This window comes from Papilio machaon, chromosome 13 (assembly GCF_912999745.1).
Source record: "Papilio machaon chromosome 13, ilPapMach1.1, whole genome shotgun sequence".
NCBI lineage: Eukaryota > Metazoa > Arthropoda > Insecta > Lepidoptera > Papilionidae > Papilio > Papilio machaon.
In genome coordinates this window covers 782,164-804,925 of record NC_059998.1, presented here as the reverse complement: position 1 = coordinate 804,925, position 22,762 = coordinate 782,164, and the positions used below count along the sequence as shown (strand labels likewise).

Genomic DNA, 22,762 nt, shown 5'->3' with positions numbered 1-22,762 from the left:
AAAAAGACCAAGAATTTAAGAGTAATATTTTGTTGTTGCTCCGGGCGTCAGATAAATTGACTTTGAGTTACGTACGTGTAATGGGTTGGGTTGTTTTATTTTTATGCAGTGTAAAAATAACCTATGAACAAAATCATGGATTGAAAAAATTGTCTACACTTCTTTATACTTCCAACTTCCTAACCATACATTTCGTGTAATGAATATGTATGTTTATTACACGAAATGTCTAGTTTATTGAAGTAGTTTTATAACACGATACTCTGTAACATCTGCAACATTTGCCGGAGGAATGTGTCTGATGTGAGGCAGCAATCAGAGCGGGTCTGTCGCAACGTCCGCAGCGCGCACATCTCAGTCGAGCATTCACCTCTCTGATCTCTACTGAATTCTTTATGATTTGTAGAATAATATAACCGTCGAAGGCTCAGGGGTTATAGCACTTTACTCGCAATATGCAGGTCCTGGATTCGAGTCCCGCCATGTACTAATGTGTTTTTCGATTAACATATGTACATTTATCAGACGTTCTTACGGCGAAGGAAACATCAGCGAAAAGTATTTTCAAAAATATGTGTGAATTCCCGGGCGATAAAAACGGCGTCACGGCTCGTCACCCGTCATGTTCCGTCTCTCGAAATGGCGAAAAGTGGATTGCGGAGGTTCGTTTGGCCACGCCAAATGGAGGTCCGCGATCTCTGCCTACCCCTCTGGGTTACAGGCATGAGTTGTGTGTGTATATAAGTGTAGACCTTCACTGTAGTCGTACTTGTATTATTATTATAGCTTTAATTTTGTCTTTGAAAAACAGACTACATTATGTATTAAAACTATTATCAGGGCAGTAGAATGAAGTAAAAGCAGTTATGTATACACTCCAACATTAGACAAGATTAGTGAGAAGGAGTTACTACTATTTTCGGAAATTTATTAGACTATGAAATAACCTTGTTAAGGTAATTTAGAGAAATTGGTTATAAAAACAAAAGAAGGTGTCACTCAAAGTGAGTTTAATCTTCTGTAAGTGACTTTAGAATTTAACACTTAGCTTAATATATAGGTATATGTATAAAATTCTTGCAATGTTCAATTATACTTTAAAATATCATCAAAAATTCAGGTCCCTCCAAAAAGTGCAACTAACCTTAACAGTTATTTTGGTGTTAACTAAATTCGACTACTTAAATGTTCTAAACGTTTAAGGCAATGCTCTTTGAATTCGTCGGAACTGCGACTGGCATTAATACTGTAAACTGGAGCAGTCGTGAACTGGCTTACGAAATATACTTGCTATTGGAAATTATGTCAAATATTATCCATTTTATAGATAACAAACACACTCAGAGACGTTAGTTTATAACCATAGGTCTCCCTTAGGGTAGAACTTTAATAATGGTCGACGCTATCAACAACAAAATCTGTTGCACGAATGGGATGGCTCGCAGGGTGCAATACACATGATTCTGCGTTTTGTCTGATGAGTGTGCGTACCGGAGGTCTAATTTTAGATCCGTTTCGCTACCCACGTTTTTCAAAAAAATTAAGGAAGGGGAAATGGATTTAACGGGTGTGAGGCGCTGATGAACGTGAAATATCCTCTTTCTTTGCACACTGTCCTCCGTCGATTAAAGGTAGGCAAACAATCTGGAATTACGGATGTCTATACTTTACACTTTATGACATAAAGAAACAAAGAACAGTAGAGAGTCCGCCGGGTAGACAAGTAAGAGAGAAAGAAATAGAAACTCTTATCATTCTCAGTTCATATAGTTCGTAGTATCCTTGTCTTGACATAGTTTCTATCATCTTATTTACAGTATTCTTCTAATGGGAAATAAACTTTTTTTTATTTTATCATAAGTCATTTATAGAAAACAACCATCAACCCGCTCGTGCGTACAGCGACTGATGGAAAGTGAAAAGACTTTCAACTCAAGAATGCTGTTCACTCCAGGAATTGTGACCACTTAGAAGAATGTTACGTAATTTTTTAAACGTATTAGGGACACGGAATCTCTGCATGGATTAGACTTGTTAATCTGTGAACAAGAAAGACAAGTTTTTTACTCTTTTTACTTGGTTAGGTGCTTATATGTGAATATCGTGTGGGTCCTGTGTTGCCATAATGTTTGAAGGCACACGGAAGTATTTCCACGGTGTGTTGAAGCTCAATCTAGAAGGTGTTCCATTGGAGATCCTGATATCCTTGCACTTGAGGATAGCCAATGAAGGGGTTAAGAGTAGTATCCAATTTACTATTTTTTATGGCACATTATATTTATGTATTTGTTATAATAACGTAGTAGCATTTTCATTAATTATTTTTGTTCAAATAACAGACATAGTCGTACTAATAGTAATAAAATAATAGGTCATGATCATTTTATTATAAATAGGATTTCATTAAAAAAATTGTTTACATAAAAATATTTTAGAACACTTTTTGTTGCAATTTATACAGTGGTGTAATAAGTAATTGTTGTGAATGACGGTAACGTATAATAGCGAGAACTGGAAATAAATCAGATTATTGCGTTTTCAACAAGTTTCGCTTTCGAAAAAAAATGTTTGGTATTCAAACATTTTATGTATCGTTAAAATATTTTCATTAAGAAACAAATACAAGTACGCAATTGAAGAAAATGAAATTCATTTTTTTAATGTGGTCTAAAAAAAGTGTACAAAGTTAAGAGAAACAACAACGACTTTTTTCCTGACAAAATTATAAACGATTAACCTGTTCTCAAAGTAGAAGTATATAAGCAGCAAATTAATTACAATTGATAAATATCAATACTTGTAAATACAAGTATACAATATACAGAACATATTTGTATAAATTTTGCAATAGAAATATTATCTAAGAGTTAGTGATGCGCGTCAGTTACGCGGCGGGTGTGCCGCTTGTGTAATGCAGCGTGAACTATACCTACCATTACCATTTGCATCCTTTGTACTAATACAGTACCTAAAACGTATACTATAAAAACTAAATTTAATTGCATTATTTAATACATTTTCTAACGCATCTCTTTAGATCTTTTTTTAACTCTGCGACCAAATGTGGTTAAAACCAAACAATAATCTATAAAGCATATTTTACCACACACATCTCAATATTTTGAAATGATACTACGTGCTTTTATCCTAAAATTAACTTAACTCAAGAGCTTCCTTGTCACGAAGTCATGAAGTCAATATTGTAATTATAATAAAACTAGTTGTCGCCCACGACTACGTCCGCGCGGAATTAAAAAAAAACTTTTAATTTTAAAATCAGTACCCTATGTGTTTTTCCAAACTATGTTCTATATCTATGCCAAATTTCATCCAGATCCATTACGCCGTTCCGGAGATACCTTCAAACAAACATCCATCCATCCATCTAAACATTCGCATTTATAATATTAATAAGTTACATATAGTTTCTATATTATGCAATGTACATTACATTCCACATAATAATTTCATCTAACGGGTTCGCGCTTCATTTTAAAGTCCTGAATATTCATTACGTATAAACGGTTGCCACGGTAACGGTTCGTTGGTGGTCTCATATTAGGTTAATGTAGGCGACGGGATGTTGTGATGTGAATTCTGAGTACCTCCGCGCCGGGGAATATGTATATATGTATAATGTATTAATTCTAAGGGATATATGTATGTCAAAAAATGTTAAAATTATGATCAGTGTCTTGCGATATAAAGTTTCATATTCATGTTTAAGTAAGTAAGTTGTGTAGTAAGTAAGTAATGTTTAAGCAACTAAGTTTTGCAATGAAAGAAATAGGAAGAAATCAGATTTATTTATCGCTATTTATCTTTATAATTAATAAAATTGTCTTTATTTACGGAAAATATCAATCGAAAAAAAAGAAACACATTTCGTATACATTATGTAATTTTGTAAGCTATAACGAAAAACATGTTTTTTTGTCTGTCTGTCCGTAAGTTCGCAAGTTTGTTTTGGTTAATGTAGAATTAACATTAGATATCTGCACTGAGGGACTGTTTATTAACTACTGAATGATTAAATGACTGACTGATTGTTTGTTTCTGAGACCAAATTTCTTGTATAAAACAAATCGTCATCCCGGTCATTATCTTTAAAAAACAGTGATAACAATTTGTTTTATAAAGGAATTTTGATATCAAAAATCAACTATAAATGCAGCTAGTTCGCTTTTTAGAAGTACCAATGTAAAGGAATATTTTGTAAAGTCTTTAGTGATTCAAGTGTGACGCAGACGAAGCTAGTCTTAAACAGGGCATTTAAAGTTGTTTGGCATTCCTTCCTGATATGAGTCAGCACTACGATCAATTATTTATGTTATAAATACACTAGCAGTCGTATTTTATTAATCTATATAAAAGATAAACGGTCTCCATAACAACTCATTGATATTGACATTATAATTTTATGCTAAGTTTCCACTGTACACAAACCTGTACAATCACATATTGTACACATTTATTTATCTCTATTTGTTTAAAGAAAATAACACAGATATAACAAGTTTTTTGGGATTGAAAATTCATGACAAGATTAATCTACACTTAACATGGGCTTTATTAACTTAGGACCACTTACTTATAGGTCAAATGTCTGAGTTCCGGTTTAGTGACGAAATAACATTGTGCATAAATACCAAATGGATACGTAATCTGAATTGCCTAAAAGACTGTAAAGTATTGCGTACAAATTAAATGCAATCGCTTTTATATGCTATCGATTTAGTAACTAATAATAAAAACGGACATACAAATCACAATTGGCATATTTAAAAAAATATTTAAGTTCGCTTTAGTATATTTACTTAGATGTGGCATAAAAATTATTTTAATTAATATTCTAAGACAAGACGCCAAATCCTTAAAATTAAATTTATTCCATAACCCTTCCCTTTAGAAAAGAGGTGATTTAAATTTAAATTCTTTGTTCACAGGATATGACGATATGGTTACCATTGGTGTTGGCTGTTATCACATTCGCAACTCCAGGTGATTATTATCATTATAAATTTTAAGTTAAAAACATAATAAGCAAAGGTTGTATCTAAGTGTCATAAAATTTGAATCATCATAATAGAGAGAAACAAGAATCTAAACGATTTTTAATTTAGAGTATAACTTCATATATAGTAAATTAATTTAGCTGCGTTGTGAGGCCTACAAATTTTTATTAGATATCAAATTTAAAATGACTCAATTTTTTATTTTCCTTTTGTAAGATAAAGGAATGTAGTTTTATCATCGGCTATATTATGAAATCAACTTTGTTAAACACTTGAGTTTATTTCAAGTATTGTAACCTTTATAGTGTATAAAAAGCAACGATGTACATTCGTCTATCTAACTAAAAACAATTTTGTAATCTTCATACAATGTATTTGGAGTCATAAACTTTCATTGCCGCTTCACATGCAAGTAAAAAGACAAGCGCGAAGGTTAAACCACGTTTTATCGAGAGGCAAAGTGAATCTCAAACAATGCGCCATTGTCGACCGCCCACCGGTTACCGGTGCGTTGGCCTTTAGATTGATACAGAACAAGTGAATAACAGAAACTATATAGTTCTTTGTATGTTATCCATATTATTAGCTATGTAACTATTTGTAAACTCTATCCATTTGCTATCTGTATAGTGTCTAATGTAGAGTCAAATTATTATGTATTAGATGTAGATAAATTATATGCATTTTGTAAATTAATTTTTGTCTAGGTATTTGTACATAATTAAATTGATACATACTCATAAAGCCCACGCCCAGTTATTTGTATGAATAACAATTCTTAAAGCATAATTACTCATTCATTCCATAAAAGTGTCATTTATGAAATATTCCAAGAATGTTGTCTTTACACTTGAATATTATAAAGGTGATGTTTTTAAATAAAATTTCAAAGCTTTTGCATGAATTATCTTTACTTAAACTTATTATAAGTATTGTTTTTTTCACAGTTTTATCAGCGGAACCCCGAGTGGTATGCTACTACACTAACTGGTCGGTGTACCGACCGGGTACAGCGCGCTTCAACCCCCAGAACATCAACCCCTATCTCTGCACGCACTTGGTCTATGCCTTTGGCGGATTCACCAAAGACAATACACTTAAACCCTTCGATAAATATCAGGATATTGAAAAAGGTGAGATATCAAAAAATATTTTTTTAACCATACTTGTGAGCGATAATATCACAGCTCTCGTTGATGTCTTTTATACGACAGAGTGATACTTGTTGAAGCTTAAAATATTATACTTACTACTTAAGCTTTATACGAGTAACTTAACTTCCGGCTTTACATTGTTTTTGTTATGTTTTTCTTTAATGAATTAAAATTTAACATATTTTGCTATTTATAGGTGGATACGCCAAATTTACGGGCTTAAAAACCTACAACAAGAATCTGAAGACAATGCTGGCCATCGGCGGTTGGAACGAAGGCTCTAGCAGATTTTCCCCCATGGTCGCTTCCAGGGATCGGCGGAAGGAGTTTGTAAGGAATGCTATTAAGGTAAGGTTACTTGTATATACACTTGTTTATGGCAGCATCTTAGACAAAACTTAGTAAATAACAAAACTGGAACTCATCAACATCCAATATTGTTAAGAAGTATCAGTTACTTTTAAAATGGAGGAAGCTTTTTAAAAACTTAACCGGATAAATTAAAAAGTTTCAATAAATAAAAAAAATTATCTCTTAAATAAACATGCATGTAATTTTATTCATCTTGAGAAGGGCATATTGCGTTTACTCGTTAACATTAAATTTACCAAATCAACGTTAAAATGAATCAAAATCACATTATATTTCCTCAACATTCAAAGAACGACATCCGAGAATGGTGTTTAAGAAACATATTTCCTGCACTCTATTAGGCAAGGTTTCATAGTTCTAACGATAGTGATACGAGTAAGGAATGATTTCCGTTTTCAAAGTCAAGTTAATATAAAAACATATGAAAGGAATAACTTGTTGGTTTATAAGTAGAGTCTAAGTAACTTGTACTTGTCGCACTTTCTCTCTGCGTTCCAAACAAGTGTTACTTGATTTGGTTTAGCAAGGGACTTAGACTTTGCTTATTTAAGCGTTAGTGTTACTTAAGTGCTTCAATTATTTCTGACAGTAATATGAAAATGGTTTAAAATGATTATACTATGTAACGTTTTAAACATTCCAACGTGGGTTTCTGAGACAGAAATTCCCGTTTAAAACATGTTGTTATCTCTGTTTTGTAAAAGATAATGACAAGGATGACGATATGTTTTATACACAGATTTTGGTCTCAGAAATCAACGGTAACTAGTTAACACTCGCTAGTTTAATTTATCTTCCTCATGTTAACTTTTTAAATTGTTTTGTTTCATAAAATTTTTGTTACATGACTTTAGTGTTGTTCTAAAATAATATTATATAAATAAGTTATACTTAGAATTTGTTGTCTTGTCACATTTACGGATATAACAATAACATCATCACTTAGCCACGCCCCATTCAAGTTATCAATATTATATAATATTTGAGAGTCAATATAACTTTATTATATAACTTTCAATAAATAAAGACAATGCCACTTACACAACGAAATGTAGTGGTAACAATATCGTGGTATTTAAAATATATACGTTCAAGTCATCTAAGATTTGTTACTGTGTGTTATTTTGGCGAGTTATTGTGTGTACTCCTTTTAGCTTTATAAATATGAGGATAGTTTTCATTATTTTTTGGATACTAAAAATTTTCAACGCTCAAAAAAAGAAAATGATATTCTGTAGGACTCGTTTAATTAAAATTTTATCTCATCAGCGAAATTTTCTAATAACTCAATAAGATAATTTATTCCTAATAATAATTTTAAAAACTTTATATCTTTAACAAATTATAAAAAAAACAATATATATTTCTATTTATAACATGAATTTATTAATGTTATGTTACAGTTTCTCAGACAAAATCACTTCGATGGACTCGATCTTGATTGGGAATATCCGGCGTTCAGAGACGGCGGCAAACCGAAAGACAGAGAGAACTACGCGAAACTTGTCAAGGAATTGAGAGAAGAATTCGAAAGGGAATCGGAGAAGACTGGCAAACCTCGTCTACTGCTCACCATGGCTGTACCAGCTGGCATAGAGTATATAGAGAAAGGATTCGATATAGAAACTTTAAACAAGTAAGTTTTATCTAACTGCCCTTATCTCAGCCGTCACATCCTTTCTTACAGTTATCTCATTTCACATAATCTATCCATACTTAAAAAATAAGTAAAATTTTAATGATTTGTATGTAAGATTATGGTTGCGGATTTCTAAAATATGTAATTAGAATTGCTAAATTAGAATCATATTGTTGTTATCTCTGTAATAGTTGTATGTTACAGCAACCATACATGTTTATAATTATAACATACTTTATTATAATTAGTTATATCTTTCATAATAAATTTATTCTGTTACTTTTAAGAAGAGTCTAATTCCTATGAAGTTTTTGTCTGCAATTTTTTCTTATGAAAGTTTTGGCCTACAACGCTCCTTCGTTCGTAGAAATACGTGATCGATCTTTGTGTACATGACGTAGTAAGCATTACGCTTTTCTGTATTTCAAAGCCTCTAGGGTACCTATTAGTAACTTAAACTTACGGGTTCTGACAAAATCCATATCCCTAAGTTATTCGTATCACCGACATTAACAGATACCGATCATGCGACAAACTTGTCAAACTTCTTTGTGACCTTGACGTGTTTTGTCGATTAGATCAAAGAGCCATGCAAATGCAAAGACAACACGACGTGTGCCTACACTCGTACTCCACGTACTTGCGACATACATACATCAAACTCGCATCAGCCACCGTTACCTAACTCTATACCAATGTCATATTGCTTCATCTAACGGACGGAGTAAATTACAAGCGAAACCTTTGACTAACAAACAATTGCGTTCTTTGATATTTGAACCTTTTGTTATAAGAAAAACATCAATGGAAATACAAAACTAAAATATATTAAATTGGCAGATTTACACAAAGTTAGGAGTCGTTCGCACAGGCGCTTGTAACGCGGCGTTAAAAAGCGCCAGTGAGAATGTGGGGATAGTGACAGGAAGACGTGACAGTGACATGAATTCAAATAAATAACTTAATCTACACGAAATTTTTTGTCCAAAAAACAGTTGTTATAAACGTATGCATTGATTTTCGTAGTATAATTTTATAATTTATCTTTCTATTTACTTATTGCGATATGAGTGATCTAGTTCGTTGTTCAAATGCAAAGCATAAGTCACATGCGTGTCTCCAAGCTATGATTGCTATGTGGTAATCTTGATACGGCGACTGGAACGTCCGCAAACACAATAGCCGAGGTTGCATGCACAATGCCCGTATGAGGGCTGCTGAGTGTGCAACTGCAATTTTAACTTGTTGCGTCACACGAGTACTTTAAGTGATGAATAAGTAATATTCTTGAACATATTGATAAGAAAAATCGAATTTAATATACTATTTATTTTGCTAAATTCCAAATTAGCAAATAAAATTGACATTTACATTTAAATATTTCAATGATTTTGTTAAAATGAGAAAAACTAAATACGTATTTCTAATTCTTTGACAAAATCTATTCAAAGAATTTAAGTCTCATATTACTTCTTAATAATATTATAAATGCGAATGTTTAGATGGATGGATGGATGTTTGTTAGAAGGTATCTCCATAAGCGCTCAACGGATCTTGAATAAATTTAGCACAGATATTAAACATAGTCTGAAAGAACACATAAGTATATTAAGTTATTTTTTTAATTCCGCATGGACGGAGTCGCGGGCAACAGTTACTTACATTATAAATGAAAACCCTCAGTATTCTAAAATGAAAAGGGATACAAAATGTGTTAGTAATTTGTTTACTAATAATGTTGAAACACCCTCTCAATGATAATTTACTTCCTGTCTTAATAAAGTACCACATAAGTGAATGCATATTATTAAACAATATGTAATTGTGAGCATAAAACAAAATATTGTTCGCTCTGATTATTTTATGTTTCTTAAACTAAACGTCTTACGCGGTGCGCATGACCAAGACAAAAGATTTAAAGAGCATTTGAAGCAACAAAGGATGCATTTACTATTGCTGCATTTGAAAATTATACACAGATTATGTAAGTAGTAGAAGATGTACATACTTCGTTACGAGGACGTGTGGTAACTAGGCTTAATTTTCGTACTGTTTTTATTCCTCTTCCAATATGCAATGGTTACAAAAATAACAGTATTACAAAAATCATAAATACAATCTGTATCTTTATGTTATCCTTAAATGATTATAATTTATAGTTATTATATTTTTTTTTATTTTTTAATTGCAGATACTTGGACTGGATGAACTTACTGTCTTACGACTACCACTCGGCGTTCGAGCCAGCCGTCAACCACCACGCGCCACTCTATCCGCTCGAAGAGCCCAACGAGTACAGCGTCGATAACGAGCTTAATATCGTTAGTATTCTTAGTTATTACTTTTTTTTGTAACATCTCTTCTCGGGTGTCTACAACTTGAGTGAGAGATTTGATGATAAGAGAAGGAAATCTATTACAAATCACGAAGCACGTTTTATTTAATTTTCTCGTCATTCAATGAGCTGGTGCAAGAGTGAGGTTGTTATATTTTTTACATTGTGTTAGTTGTTTGAACATTTAAAGCTTTAGTAAGAAGCTTTCTGAATGAAAACTTATTCATACCTATTTGATTAAGTTTTGTTGAAGTTCACAAGCATATTAAGATTGTACAGTTAATTTTATCAAAGCATTATTCATACCTCATTGGTTAAATTAAATAAAACAGATGTTAAATTGTTTCTCTTAAGGATTACACGATAAAATTCTATCTGGAGAATGGTGCGGACCCCAAAAAGCTTGTGCTCGGTATACCGACGTACGGACGCTCCTACACGTTGTTCAACCCTGATGCGGTCGAGATCGGCTCCCCCGCTGACGGTCCCGGGGAACAGGGGGATGCGACCAGAGAGAAAGGATACTTGGCATACTACGAGGTGAGTGTTGTCATCACCTTCCTTCATATTTCCTTATGGAAACCTATTAGTCATCGTAACTAAATACGTTTCTTATTCATACTTTATTCTCGTATTTTGTTATCTGGTAAATAGTGTACAATATACAAAAAGGCAACACCTGGATTTCACTTCTTATATTAATCGTCTACACGTTTTAAATATGTGGGTTTTCCTCATGATTTGGTCTGAGCTTCATTATAAATCCATAGTTTTGAAATGGGCAAATACGTGGAATGTGTTATAATAACATTATTTTAAAATCTTGTTATTCGGTTGACAAATAACCGGTTATTGTGATGAGTTGATTGGGAAATATGTTCGTGACTCATGAATCTAATAATCACAGGTGGGCACAGTTAATCGAAAAGTTAACTTCGTTAATCGTTAATTCGTTAATTAAAAATTTAACTTCGTTAATCGTTAAAGCGTTAAAATCTCGAAAATTTAACGCAAGTTAAAGTTAATCGTTAACAGTTAACCATACCTACTACATAATACAATTATACATACTAATTTCACACTTATTGTGGCGACACTTGTTTAAATTTACACATTAGTATTAGAGACAAGTATGAATGCATTATAGTATATTTCATTACGAGTGCGGAAAGCCTGTTATTGCAAAGAGTCCCGACAAATGTCTACCCGAGCCGAGGCGCAGCCGAAGGTGAGGGTTGACAGTTGGAACAAGTTATAATGACAGTTTCGCACGTGTACTAAACAACTATTTTTGATACAGTTGCGAAAAAATGAAGCAATTTAATAGAATAATAAAAACACAATAAACTCAACTAACTAAAATGTTTGGAAAATGGCGCCAACCGTAAAAGAATACCAACCGAGATTTTTTTTTGTTCACCCATTCTGGGTAGGCAAAGGGAACTATGTCCAAACAACCAAGTCTTCAGTAGATTATTTTTATTGATATGAAATGAAAATGAAATTTAATGAGATGAAATAAAATGAAAACTAACCTAATTCATTGAATCAAATCATTAAATCTGATATTGTAACAAATTAGGAGCTTCTTTTTAGAAATATTTGCATGAATCATAAAAACTTCAATGATTTTTTTTTTGTAAAAAATTCGTGGTTGGTTTTTCTTTTTAACAGACATTATTTTGACAGTTGGGAAAGAGAACGCAGGAGTTTGGAAAAGCTAAAAAAAGCACGAGTAAAAAAATGTTTTAATACAGTTGCTCAAAAAGTGGCGTATTGCAGGGACGAAGAGCGTTCTGAATGCGGGCTATAACATCTCGTGCTTTTATATACTCGTAATGAAATATGCTATTTCGAACCTTCTATTGATTTTGTCCTGTTGGTCACGTCTTTCCCGGACGCTCTGATGCATCACACTTGCACGCAAACTTCACATATATCAATTGTCAATTCTTTCGTTCACCATTCGAGTCGCCGACAGTCGCCCAACATAGCTGAACTTACGAGCGTGGCGTGGCACGTAATTTAAACAAAATGACAGCACGTCTCCAAGTTTCTAATTTAACGATTAACGGACTTTTATTAACGGAAGTTGAGTTTAACGGAAGTTAACAAAAGCGTTAACACTTTTTGAAGTTAACTTAAAAGTTAATCCGTTAAGCAAAATGTTAACTTCGTTAATTAACGATTAACGGATTAACGAGTTAATGCCCAGCTCTGCTAATAATGATATGAAAAATCCAATATTTAAATATTAAGTTGTCATTAATGCATACACGAATTTGCTTTTAAATAGTTAACCGTTTGTGGGCAATTTTGATTACTATACAATGTAAAAATTTAAAATTATTCCCAAAAAGATACTAATCAAATTCATAATGATGATATTATCAGATATGCGAAGCTCTTAAGCCGAAGCAGAAGAAGCGTAGTATTAGTTCTGACTCAGAAGAATACTCAGATGAAGAAGAGGAAGAGGAGGAAGAATGGACGGTGATGCATCCCAACCCCACCGCCATGGGTCCCGTCGCCTTCAAGGGCAACCAGTGGGTCGGCTACGATGACATCGACATTGTCAAGAAGAAAGCAGAATACGTCGCTGAAAATGGACTAGGAGGTTAGACTTCAAACATAATTTTTTCTTGTAATAAACTTCGTAATTGCTCTGATTCTGTTCGAGTTCTTTCGAACATTTACTTTGACAATTTCTTATCTTTTTATGTTATTATTATCTCATGTTATCTTTCTCTTATGACTTTTTTTTTTACAGGCATTATGTTCTGGTCAATCGATAACGATGACTTCCGCGGTAACTGCCACGGCAAGCCCTACCCGCTCATAGAAGCGGCCAAGGAGTCATACATTCAAAAACTTGGGTACGTTACAAATATGTACAACATATTATAGTACTATCTTCATTATATTATACTATAATGGTATGCTAAGTGACTTATTATTTGTATTGAAACAGAAATAAAATTTAGTTATTACAAAACTAAAACTAAACAATTATTACAAAACATAACTAATAATCTACGTAAATTGTCACTTTAATTAGGAATATTAATCAAATTGTTTCATTGTTTAGGTCGACAGATAACACTATTGTGTCGGAGAGGCCAAAGTCACGCAAGTCCGGAAGTAAGTCTGGCAGAAGGAACAAACGACCTCGCACCACCTCAACCACCACCACAACTACTACAACTACTGAGGAACCATCTACAAGGTACACAATTGTTTATTTATAGGCCAATTCCCCCTTCCCATACTTTCTCTATAAGAAAAGGGAGGAAAGAGAAGGGGGACTAAAATTAGTTAAAAGTTTGCACATGCTGATATATGGAAAAAGGAATTTCCCTTTTTTATATCCTCACCATACACCAAATCTACTTCCTCTATATATTCAAGTTATTACAGCAGCTTACTAATATATATTTGGCACTTAAGAATAAATGTACTAAGCTAATATTCTTTATAATTTCAGGAGCAACAAGCGTAAGAGCGGATCAGCTACGAGTACGACTCCTGCCTGGAACGTCATCACTCCTGAACCACCTACAACTCCTGACCCTGGTTCAGGTACACAATTGTCATACATTTTACTTATTTAAGCATAAATGTAACTTACTACTATTAGACTGTTTTTCAGTCCTCATTTTCTCTAAAATTTCGGTTTTAAAACAACTGACAAACGATTACTTCATGTCTTCAGTATATATAAATAAACTATTAAAATAATTTAAGATTTCAAGATAATAATTGTTACGCATTCTTCTGTTTGCAGACTTCAAGTGCACAGACGAAGGTTTCTTCCCGCATCCGCGTGACTGCAAGAAGTACTTCTGGTGCCTCGACTCCGGCCCATCCGACCTTGGCATCGTCGCTCACCAGTTCACTTGCCCTTCAGGTATACACACTTCTTAATTCACTTCTCACGTTATTACTAAAGAAAAACAAAACAATGCTCAGATAAATTGAAAGTCATAAGAAATTAATAGATTATGCTGTTTTCGAACTGAAACTGAAAGGTTTTAGCGATGAAAAAAAAAAACTTAAATAAAAATCAATTTACAGGTCTATACTTCAACAAGGCGGCAGATTCTTGTGATTTTGCACGCAACGTGCTTTGCAAAGTGTCAGCGGCTACAACTAAGGCTCCCACTAAAGCGCCTACCACTAGGACCACGGTCACCACAACTACAACGACCACAACACGGAAGCCTTTAAGGATCAGCACGCGCAACTCATTGCTGTTTAGAACATCCACTACACCCGCACCTCAGGTATAACATGCTACAGTCGCTTATCTGCATTTTTTTTTAATTTATTCTGCGAAGGTTATTAAGGTTCACACAATAATAAACTTAGGACATGTTTAATTAACTGAACATTTTAACTTAAACATGTCAACCCTTTTATATAACGCTGATGTTAATTATGATTATTGAATTATTATTATGCGTAGGCTTTCGAATTAAAATCTTGCCAAACAAATAACAAAGTAGGTACTTATAACCGGAAGTAGTTTTGGTGATACTTTAAGGGTAAATACATACTCTTTTATGACCAAGTTGACGTCCATAATAGCAATCACTGGCGGTCAAAGGCTTAAAACACACATTTAACTTTGTAATATCTGCGTGTATTTTTTAGAGTAATATAGTTGATTTGTTCTTAATATTTAAAACTAATAATTCTTCATGAACGAAAATAAATTTAAGTATGTATTTATGTATAAGCATTTCGTTAATAAAACACATGATACGATTCTTTTGTTCAGGAGGAAGAATACGAAGACGAGGACGACGAAGATAACACAGCGGATGACGCAGAAGATCCTAAAGTTATCAAGGAACTAATCGATTTAATTAGGAAAGTCGGTAAGTAAAATACAGAACAGCTTATAGAATTATAAATCATCTATACTAATATTATACAGGAAAGATTTGATTGTTTGTTTGCTTAGAATAGGCTCCGAAACAACTGAACAATGCTGATAAATTATTTCGTTCTTGTTGGGAAGCTTAACTTATGCTTAAAGGCTATCTTCATTAATGTTTTTTTTTATTTCGCACGTACGAAGTCGCAGGCAAATGCTAGTTTTTTATAATTATTTTTAGTTTGTTGTTTCATTGTGTTTAAACTTTTTATACATTACGTTTAATCGATTAGCAATTCTAGTGCTAGGTAAGACAACATTGGCACGATTCTTAACCGCAGATAACACATACGGTTTCTTAACCAGGATCTTAAGGTTAAATTAAGTTCTTACTTCTTATATAAATGTTGTTAAAACAGGTGGCGTGGAACAACTAGAGAAGCAGCTCGGTTTATCAGAAACATCCATCAGCACCAGCAGTGATGTAGCAACAAGCACGCCCTCTTCTTTCAACAAAAAACTTTACCAGAAAGTCTTGGAACGGGCCCGTGGAAGGGGCAAGTAAGTGATAACAAAGTTTTTTCGCTTTACATATATTAAAAATTTAATACGAACGAATATTAATTAAAAAACTGAATTCACATTTTACAGATTTAACACAAATGGTGTTACTGGCAGTCAATCACAAAACAGTCGCAGCGGACCGCAGAACGAAGGCCTCCAGCCAACCGCAGACCAAGATCGATTACTGAAAAAAGATAGACCGCAGTCAGTACACATTCTTTTTATTTCTTACTAAGTGTAACTGCAATAAAAACTATACATATTAAAGATTAAATCACCTAATTTTTTTCTTCGTTCTATAGATACGTAACAATTAATCGATCTCGTCCACCCACTTCGGTGACCACTGCGAACTCTTTAGAGAGTGAGGAGATCGAAGACGAACAAGAATCAGAAGAGCAATTGACACGAGGTAGATCGGCTGGAGTACAATCCAAAGTAGCTACCACAAGCAAACCTCTACAATATGTTAATATCAGACGTTCGAAGCCTACCACAACTGTACCTGATACTGACGATGCATCAGGATCCAGGTAATTTCTTAAATCTATAACGAAAAAATAAAATGTTGACATAATGTCAGCTTTTACAGTTGTCAAATCTTACTAATATTATAAATGCGAATGTTTAGATGGATGAATGGATGTTTGTTTGAAGGTATCTCTGGAACGGCTGAACGGATCTTGATGAAATTTGGCACAGTTGTAGAACATAGTCTGGAAGAATACATGGGCTACTTATTAAGTTTTTTTTTTAATTACGCGCGGACAGAGTCGCGGGCGACAGCTAGTCTTGAATAAATAGAATTTATGTTCAAATTCTGTTTTTCATCTAATCTTATCTTTATTTTAGGAATAATGCTCTATTTGAACGCGTGGAGCCTTATGTATCTGTGTCAGAAGCAGTCAACTCACTGGACATCGCCAGTGCTAGGAGAGAGAATATTCCCGAATACGTGACAATTAGACGAAGTCGCCCTACCACCGAATCAACTACTGCGCAGTTAGTTGTTTTCTATGTTTTGTATTATTTTTATATCCTCGATGCACTTGTATTTATGAGTGTTTTTTTTTTCAGATATCAGAATTCGGAAACCGAAGTTGAATCTCAGGAATCTGCTTTAGAAAGAGAAATAACTTCTTCATCTCTGCAACCACAGTACACTTCAGTATTGAGAATTCGTTCAACCACACTTCCTCCTCTTGAGGAGCCAAGCAGCCCTGAACCTACTACGGTCCTTGCTGTTCAAATCTCATCTTTGTTAAATTCTCCAACTGCTGCGGAAGTACCTTCATCTGAGCCTTTGTCATCCATATCTATTACAACACAAGAAATTGAAGTCCCTACAACAACCGCCACAAGTCCTACTACAACCACCCTGCCGACAACACCATCTGCCATTACGACAACTGAAACCCCTTCAACTACTACCTCACGTCGTGGTTTAAGACGTCGTGGGTCTACGACAGCCTCAACTACAACACCATCATCTCCAACTTCAACCACTCAGGTGAGTGCTAGGAATTATAATTTTATACGTCGGCGTAAGCCTTTATCTACACCTAATGAAATAACGTCGGAATCGGAAGAAAATGTTCTTTCTAGAAAAATTAGGTCAACTACACCAAACAGTCGAGAGATTGAGGGTATAAAACAAAACAGTGAATATGCACGAAACAGAAGATATAGAACTAGATATCAACCTTCAGTAGACGATTCGTTACCTGCCGCGGCATCACCGGTGTCTGCAAGTAATTTTGGGGAGAAATTTAATGCTGATGAAGGTCTTCCTTTAATATCTGTTGATGTTGATGCTCCTTTGTTCGTACGAAGAGACACAAACAGTGAAGGTATCGATGAAGAAACTTCTTCTACTGAAATCGATGAAGTTCCAGAAGATAGCGAAGTATCAGCTACCACTGTCGAAGACAAGCGCCCAACAACTATATTTAGAGGCCGAGGAAGATATACAACGATCACTACTACCGAAGCTATAAGTCAATCAACTACTACTGAATCTGCATTTACGCAAAGACGTCCTTCTTTCGCTAGATTTACACCACGACCATTCGCTAGGCCCACGTTGAGGCCATCGAATAATAGAGAAAGATCTGAAGGAGTTATATCTCCGAGAATTCCTCCTCGAGCATCTTTTGGAAGAGCGAGATTATCTACTCTGACCCCTGCTATAGGAATTCAGCCTAGAAGATTACCATTCCCATCTAGATCCAGAACAACTACAACAACGACTACTACTGAACAAACTTTTACTACAGAAATCGACGATGAAGACTTAGAAAACAAACGGGATGATATTTATCTTTCAGAGAGTGCAATTGAAGAAAAGGAACATAAAGATGAAAATGAAGGATATAGTACTACAAATTTCGAGGACACGGAAAAACTAACGAACAACAGATTTTCAACTACGGAAAGTTATGATGTAGGGGAAACTGTTACAAGTGATACCGGTACAAGAAAGTTTAAAGTGATAAGACGACGTCCTACGAAAACGACAGTTGCTACAGAAACTACATCAACGGCCGATTTTACAGATACAACAATATCTACAGTACCAAGATTACGAAAAGTAATAAGGAAGAAAATAAAGCAACTTGACAGTGACGTAGAAACTACGACCAAAAAATATACGACTCCTGACACGTTCAAGGAAATAACGAAGTTGGCGCTTAACTATGGTGAAAAAACTAAATCAACCACAATGACTCCAACTACTACAGAAAGTCAAGATGTCGAAGATTTACCAATTGAACCCAAATTCGAATCAAACAAGCAACAAACAAAACTAAAAGGAAATGATAGTAGTCAAGGAACACAGCCAAAACCTGCTAACGAAGATGAAACCATACTGAAAACTGACGAAGATGATAATTCGCAAAATGATCAATTAACACGCATAGAGGGTGCAGAAACGCCTCTTGGCGACGAAACCGATAGCGATTCTGAAGTGAATTCAAAAGATAATCAAAAGAACCCTGATACTGATACAAAAGAAGATAAAGTACTAACCGAAGATTCTGAGAGTGATAACATGGCCAAGTTTAATGAAAATAATAATGCAACTGTGTCTGACCAAAATGATAACTTATCTGATAATGTTGAAATAACTACGTTTGAAAACAAAACGGATATTGTACCCGACTTTGAGAACATGGATAATTTAAAAGAAACTGACGACACGATTTCAAATAACAACGAAAATATAGATAACACCAAGTCAGAAAATCAAGAATCAGATAATAGTTCAGAAAGCGAAACAAATGCAGAAGACGAAGCCAGTAATGGAACCATTACTACAACATTAGCAGATAATGCAGAAGTTGTAATAGATTCCGATAGAGGTATCGATTTATCAGAGAAGTCAGAATATTCGGAAGGTTCTTTGACACAAGCCAATGATACAATCGAAATTGAGCCGACAACTACGACGAGTACTACGACATCACCGTCATCATCGGTTCGCACAAGACTACCGTATAGACCACCGAAAAGACTATTTACTTCTACAACAGAATCTTCTTTACCATCAAGTAGCAGGACTTTTAGTCGTAAATATAATCCCGGTGCATACACGAGTCCTGCTACTGTAGAAAGAGAACCATTTAGGCCATCTGTTACACGAAGACCTTTATTTTCTCGTACATTCACAAGAAAACCATTTACGGCGCGAACCACAAAGAGGGTTGAAGAGGATGAATATTCAGACGAAGAATTACTGGAAGAAGAAGGATTAGATGAGGAAGCTGAAAATCCATTCGTATTTGTGCCTCCCAGTCAACTATTTACTAGAAAACCTGATTCAGAAGAAGAATATGAGGACGAAGGAAACGACGAATTTGAGGATGGATTGGAGGAGGAAGAGATATATGACGAAGAACAGGTAACAACACCACAGACTACAACCATAGGTAGATTTACAACGACTTCAAGAAGACCACTTTTTAGACCAAGAGTGGTAAACTCAAACACATTTAGAACTTCTACAACAACAACGGAGTTACCAAACACTCGAGCGAATGGAACACAATTGCCTAAACGTACGTTCACCAGTGGACAAAATAAAACGGCTGTGTACAATAGATTCAGTTCAAATAAACCCGTAAACGATACAAAGAAACGTGTTCAAAATGTACCAATTGGCTACAACGCTCCAAAAGCTACGTATGATATTAAAAATACTACAAGCCCTGTAAAGGTTGAAGTAAAAGTAACAACTGACGCAAGTGACGCAAGTGACGCAAGTGATAGCGAACTAACTACCATACAAAATGAAATTTATACTTCAAGTAACAATACAACTTCAATCCTTATAGAAGCTACTAACAATGAATCTGCTACTACTATGATTGAAAGTCAACCTACAACTGACCCTACAGAAGTTAATACAGATGAATATTTGGAAAATTCGGATTCCGATGTGACTAAAGCAAACTCTGAAGACACACAAGTGCAAACAGAATCCATTCCAATAACAACTGAGCCGCCAACAACATTTGCGATAACAACATTAGACACAGATAAAGAAATTATTACTACTAGCCAAGTACCTGATACCACAACTATTGCCACACCAGCACCACCTATAGTAAAAACTCAGTTCAACAAATTATTTTCTGTAAGCAGAGTAGTTGAAGTGTCCTCTAAGCAAGATAAGCATCATTTAAATAAAAATAATGAAACTACGTCAATTGAAGAAGGACCTATTGTCATTGAAAAGAAACCAACCGTTGACAAAATTGGAGAAGTTAGTCGGTTTACTCTAATTAAAATAGTAGAAGACGAAATCCCTATTTATTTAACCAAGCTTGGACACGTATATCCTGTTGACAATCCTCCTAATAATCCTATACGGATTGACGAAGGAAGAAATGCAAGATCGTTAGGAAATTATTACAACTATCCCAAAGAAAGTCTTGTTGCTTCTGAAAGTATGAATGAAGCTTACAGACACATTAAGGAATTTTCAGAACAACATAAAGAACCTTTGCTTAAACGAGAAGTAGAACACATAAGTGATGATGATTTCCTAAGTTACGTTAACGAAGATAAAAAAGTTGAAATGGTAAAAGAAAATCAAAATTATCAATTTATACCAGCCGCGTACGAAAATGAACATAATAGAAATTCAAAAAATTATGAAATAGTGACACCACGAATTATGCGCAGTAATCCATCCACTTTATCATTAGAAGGACTATTTAAAACTGCATCTCCTGTTACACCAAATAAAAATAGCGACACAATAGAAAGTCAGCCCTTTTTGGTATACTCAATAGCTGATCCTACTGAAAGTACTAAAAAAGTCGAGCTTATAAAATCTGAAATAAGTTCCGCTTCTGCTGATAACATACAGCAGTCTAAAATCGAGCAATACACTACATTATCTCCTAAGCACATTGTGAAACCTACAGTCAATATGCCTACTCAAACGTCCGACAAGAACATAACTGCAAGTCCTGTTATTGATATTTTATCTAGGATTCAACCTACTTCAGCTACGGAATCTAAAAACGTAACCACTACACCTGAAGCGTTAACAACTTCAGAAATTAAAACGACAGAGTCAAGTACGCCAAAAACTTTATCGAGAAATAACAAAAATACGAATTTTCCTTTTATAAGAAGACCAAACCTTAAAATATCAAATCTGACTAGAACAGTTGAAACTCCAAGAACAGCCAAGAAAATTAGTACCACAGTAAAGACTAATTCTATTCAAAAATCCAATAAAACATCTACATTTACTCCCAGCAAATCTAGATCCACGGCAAATAGGGCGCAAAATATTCCCGTGGACACGAGAAAGAAATCCACTGCCAGCAAATTTGTACCAAAAATTACCACCGAAACTCCGAAATTAACAACAGTTAAGAAAACATTCGTAAGACCAACGAGACAAACTTTCCGACCTGCGTTCATACCAAGACGAAGTAAATCTACAACAAATAAAGACCTTATACTTTAGTCAACAAAGTTTATATTTGACTGAGTCCTTTTCTTTGTGCCTTCACTTTTTTAAACTAAAGATTTAATTTTTTTTAATAGTATTTGAATTTCTTCCGATTCCGATGAAGTTTTATAATAAAGCTGATTTTTTTTTCTTGTAATAGGAGATTACTTGTACATATAGAAACGTCTCTATACTTTCTTTATAGTCATATTTTATAAAATCTTATAGCTTTAAAATAGGTTATTTACGTGAAAGTGTTCGTACCAAAAATGTATAATATAATTCGTTTATTTCATGTACGAGAACTTTCTAATACAAATTGTCGTAGTATTATTTAAAATATATTATAGTGGTTACTAACATTAATAGTTATCTTTACCAGTAATGTATATAATGTGAAATAAATGACATATTGTTTGATATCAGCTAAAGCTGTTTTGTAACAAAAGGAAATAAAGGTGTGCAATAAATTGGTAGTGAAAATATTTTTATTATTTTTGTTTATAAATAAATTTTATAATATTTATTTATCATAAATCATTTTGATGATTTAAACGAATATGTTGAATTGAAACACATTTGAATAAGGTAAGTTTTTCTTTTATATATTTATTACAAACTCTTCATGGAAGTTTAAAAATCGTGTAATTTCATTAAACTTCCATTGTTTTGTTTATTGTAGTTGGCGACACAAAAATGTGTGATTGTAACATCAATTAAGTGTATTTGAATAGTCCATTGAGCTATTGTAAAGTTTTAAATTATTGCTTATTTACAAGAAAGCTAATTCTCACGGCTTTTTTAAAGAAAAAAAAATGTCGTTGAACGTTGAA

At 34.0% G+C, this 22,762-nt stretch overlaps 1 protein-coding gene across 1 annotated transcript in view; it reads left to right on the top strand.

Moving 5' to 3' along the window:
- The window catches only part of LOC106719323 (mucin-5AC), a 61,379-nt gene that overhangs the window by 24,735 nt on the left and 13,882 nt on the right, over positions 1 to 22,762 (top strand). The window contains exons 2-19 of the mRNA XM_045680469.1: positions 4,947 to 5,001; positions 5,963 to 6,148; positions 6,366 to 6,517; positions 7,945 to 8,177; positions 10,372 to 10,501; positions 10,870 to 11,055; positions 12,910 to 13,132; positions 13,286 to 13,391; positions 13,604 to 13,741; positions 14,000 to 14,094; positions 14,300 to 14,422; positions 14,590 to 14,798; positions 15,296 to 15,395; positions 15,814 to 15,955; positions 16,046 to 16,162; positions 16,261 to 16,491; positions 16,811 to 16,960; positions 17,036 to 17,468. Of these exons, the coding sequence (XP_045536425.1) occupies positions 4,947 to 5,001; positions 5,963 to 6,148; positions 6,366 to 6,517; positions 7,945 to 8,177; positions 10,372 to 10,501; positions 10,870 to 11,055; positions 12,910 to 13,132; positions 13,286 to 13,391; positions 13,604 to 13,741; positions 14,000 to 14,094; positions 14,300 to 14,422; positions 14,590 to 14,798; positions 15,296 to 15,395; positions 15,814 to 15,955; positions 16,046 to 16,162; positions 16,261 to 16,491; positions 16,811 to 16,960; positions 17,036 to 17,468 (3,009 nt within the window). The remainder of the gene's footprint in view (positions 1 to 4,946; positions 5,002 to 5,962; positions 6,149 to 6,365; positions 6,518 to 7,944; positions 8,178 to 10,371; positions 10,502 to 10,869; positions 11,056 to 12,909; positions 13,133 to 13,285; positions 13,392 to 13,603; positions 13,742 to 13,999; positions 14,095 to 14,299; positions 14,423 to 14,589; positions 14,799 to 15,295; positions 15,396 to 15,813; positions 15,956 to 16,045; positions 16,163 to 16,260; positions 16,492 to 16,810; positions 16,961 to 17,035; positions 17,469 to 22,762) is intronic.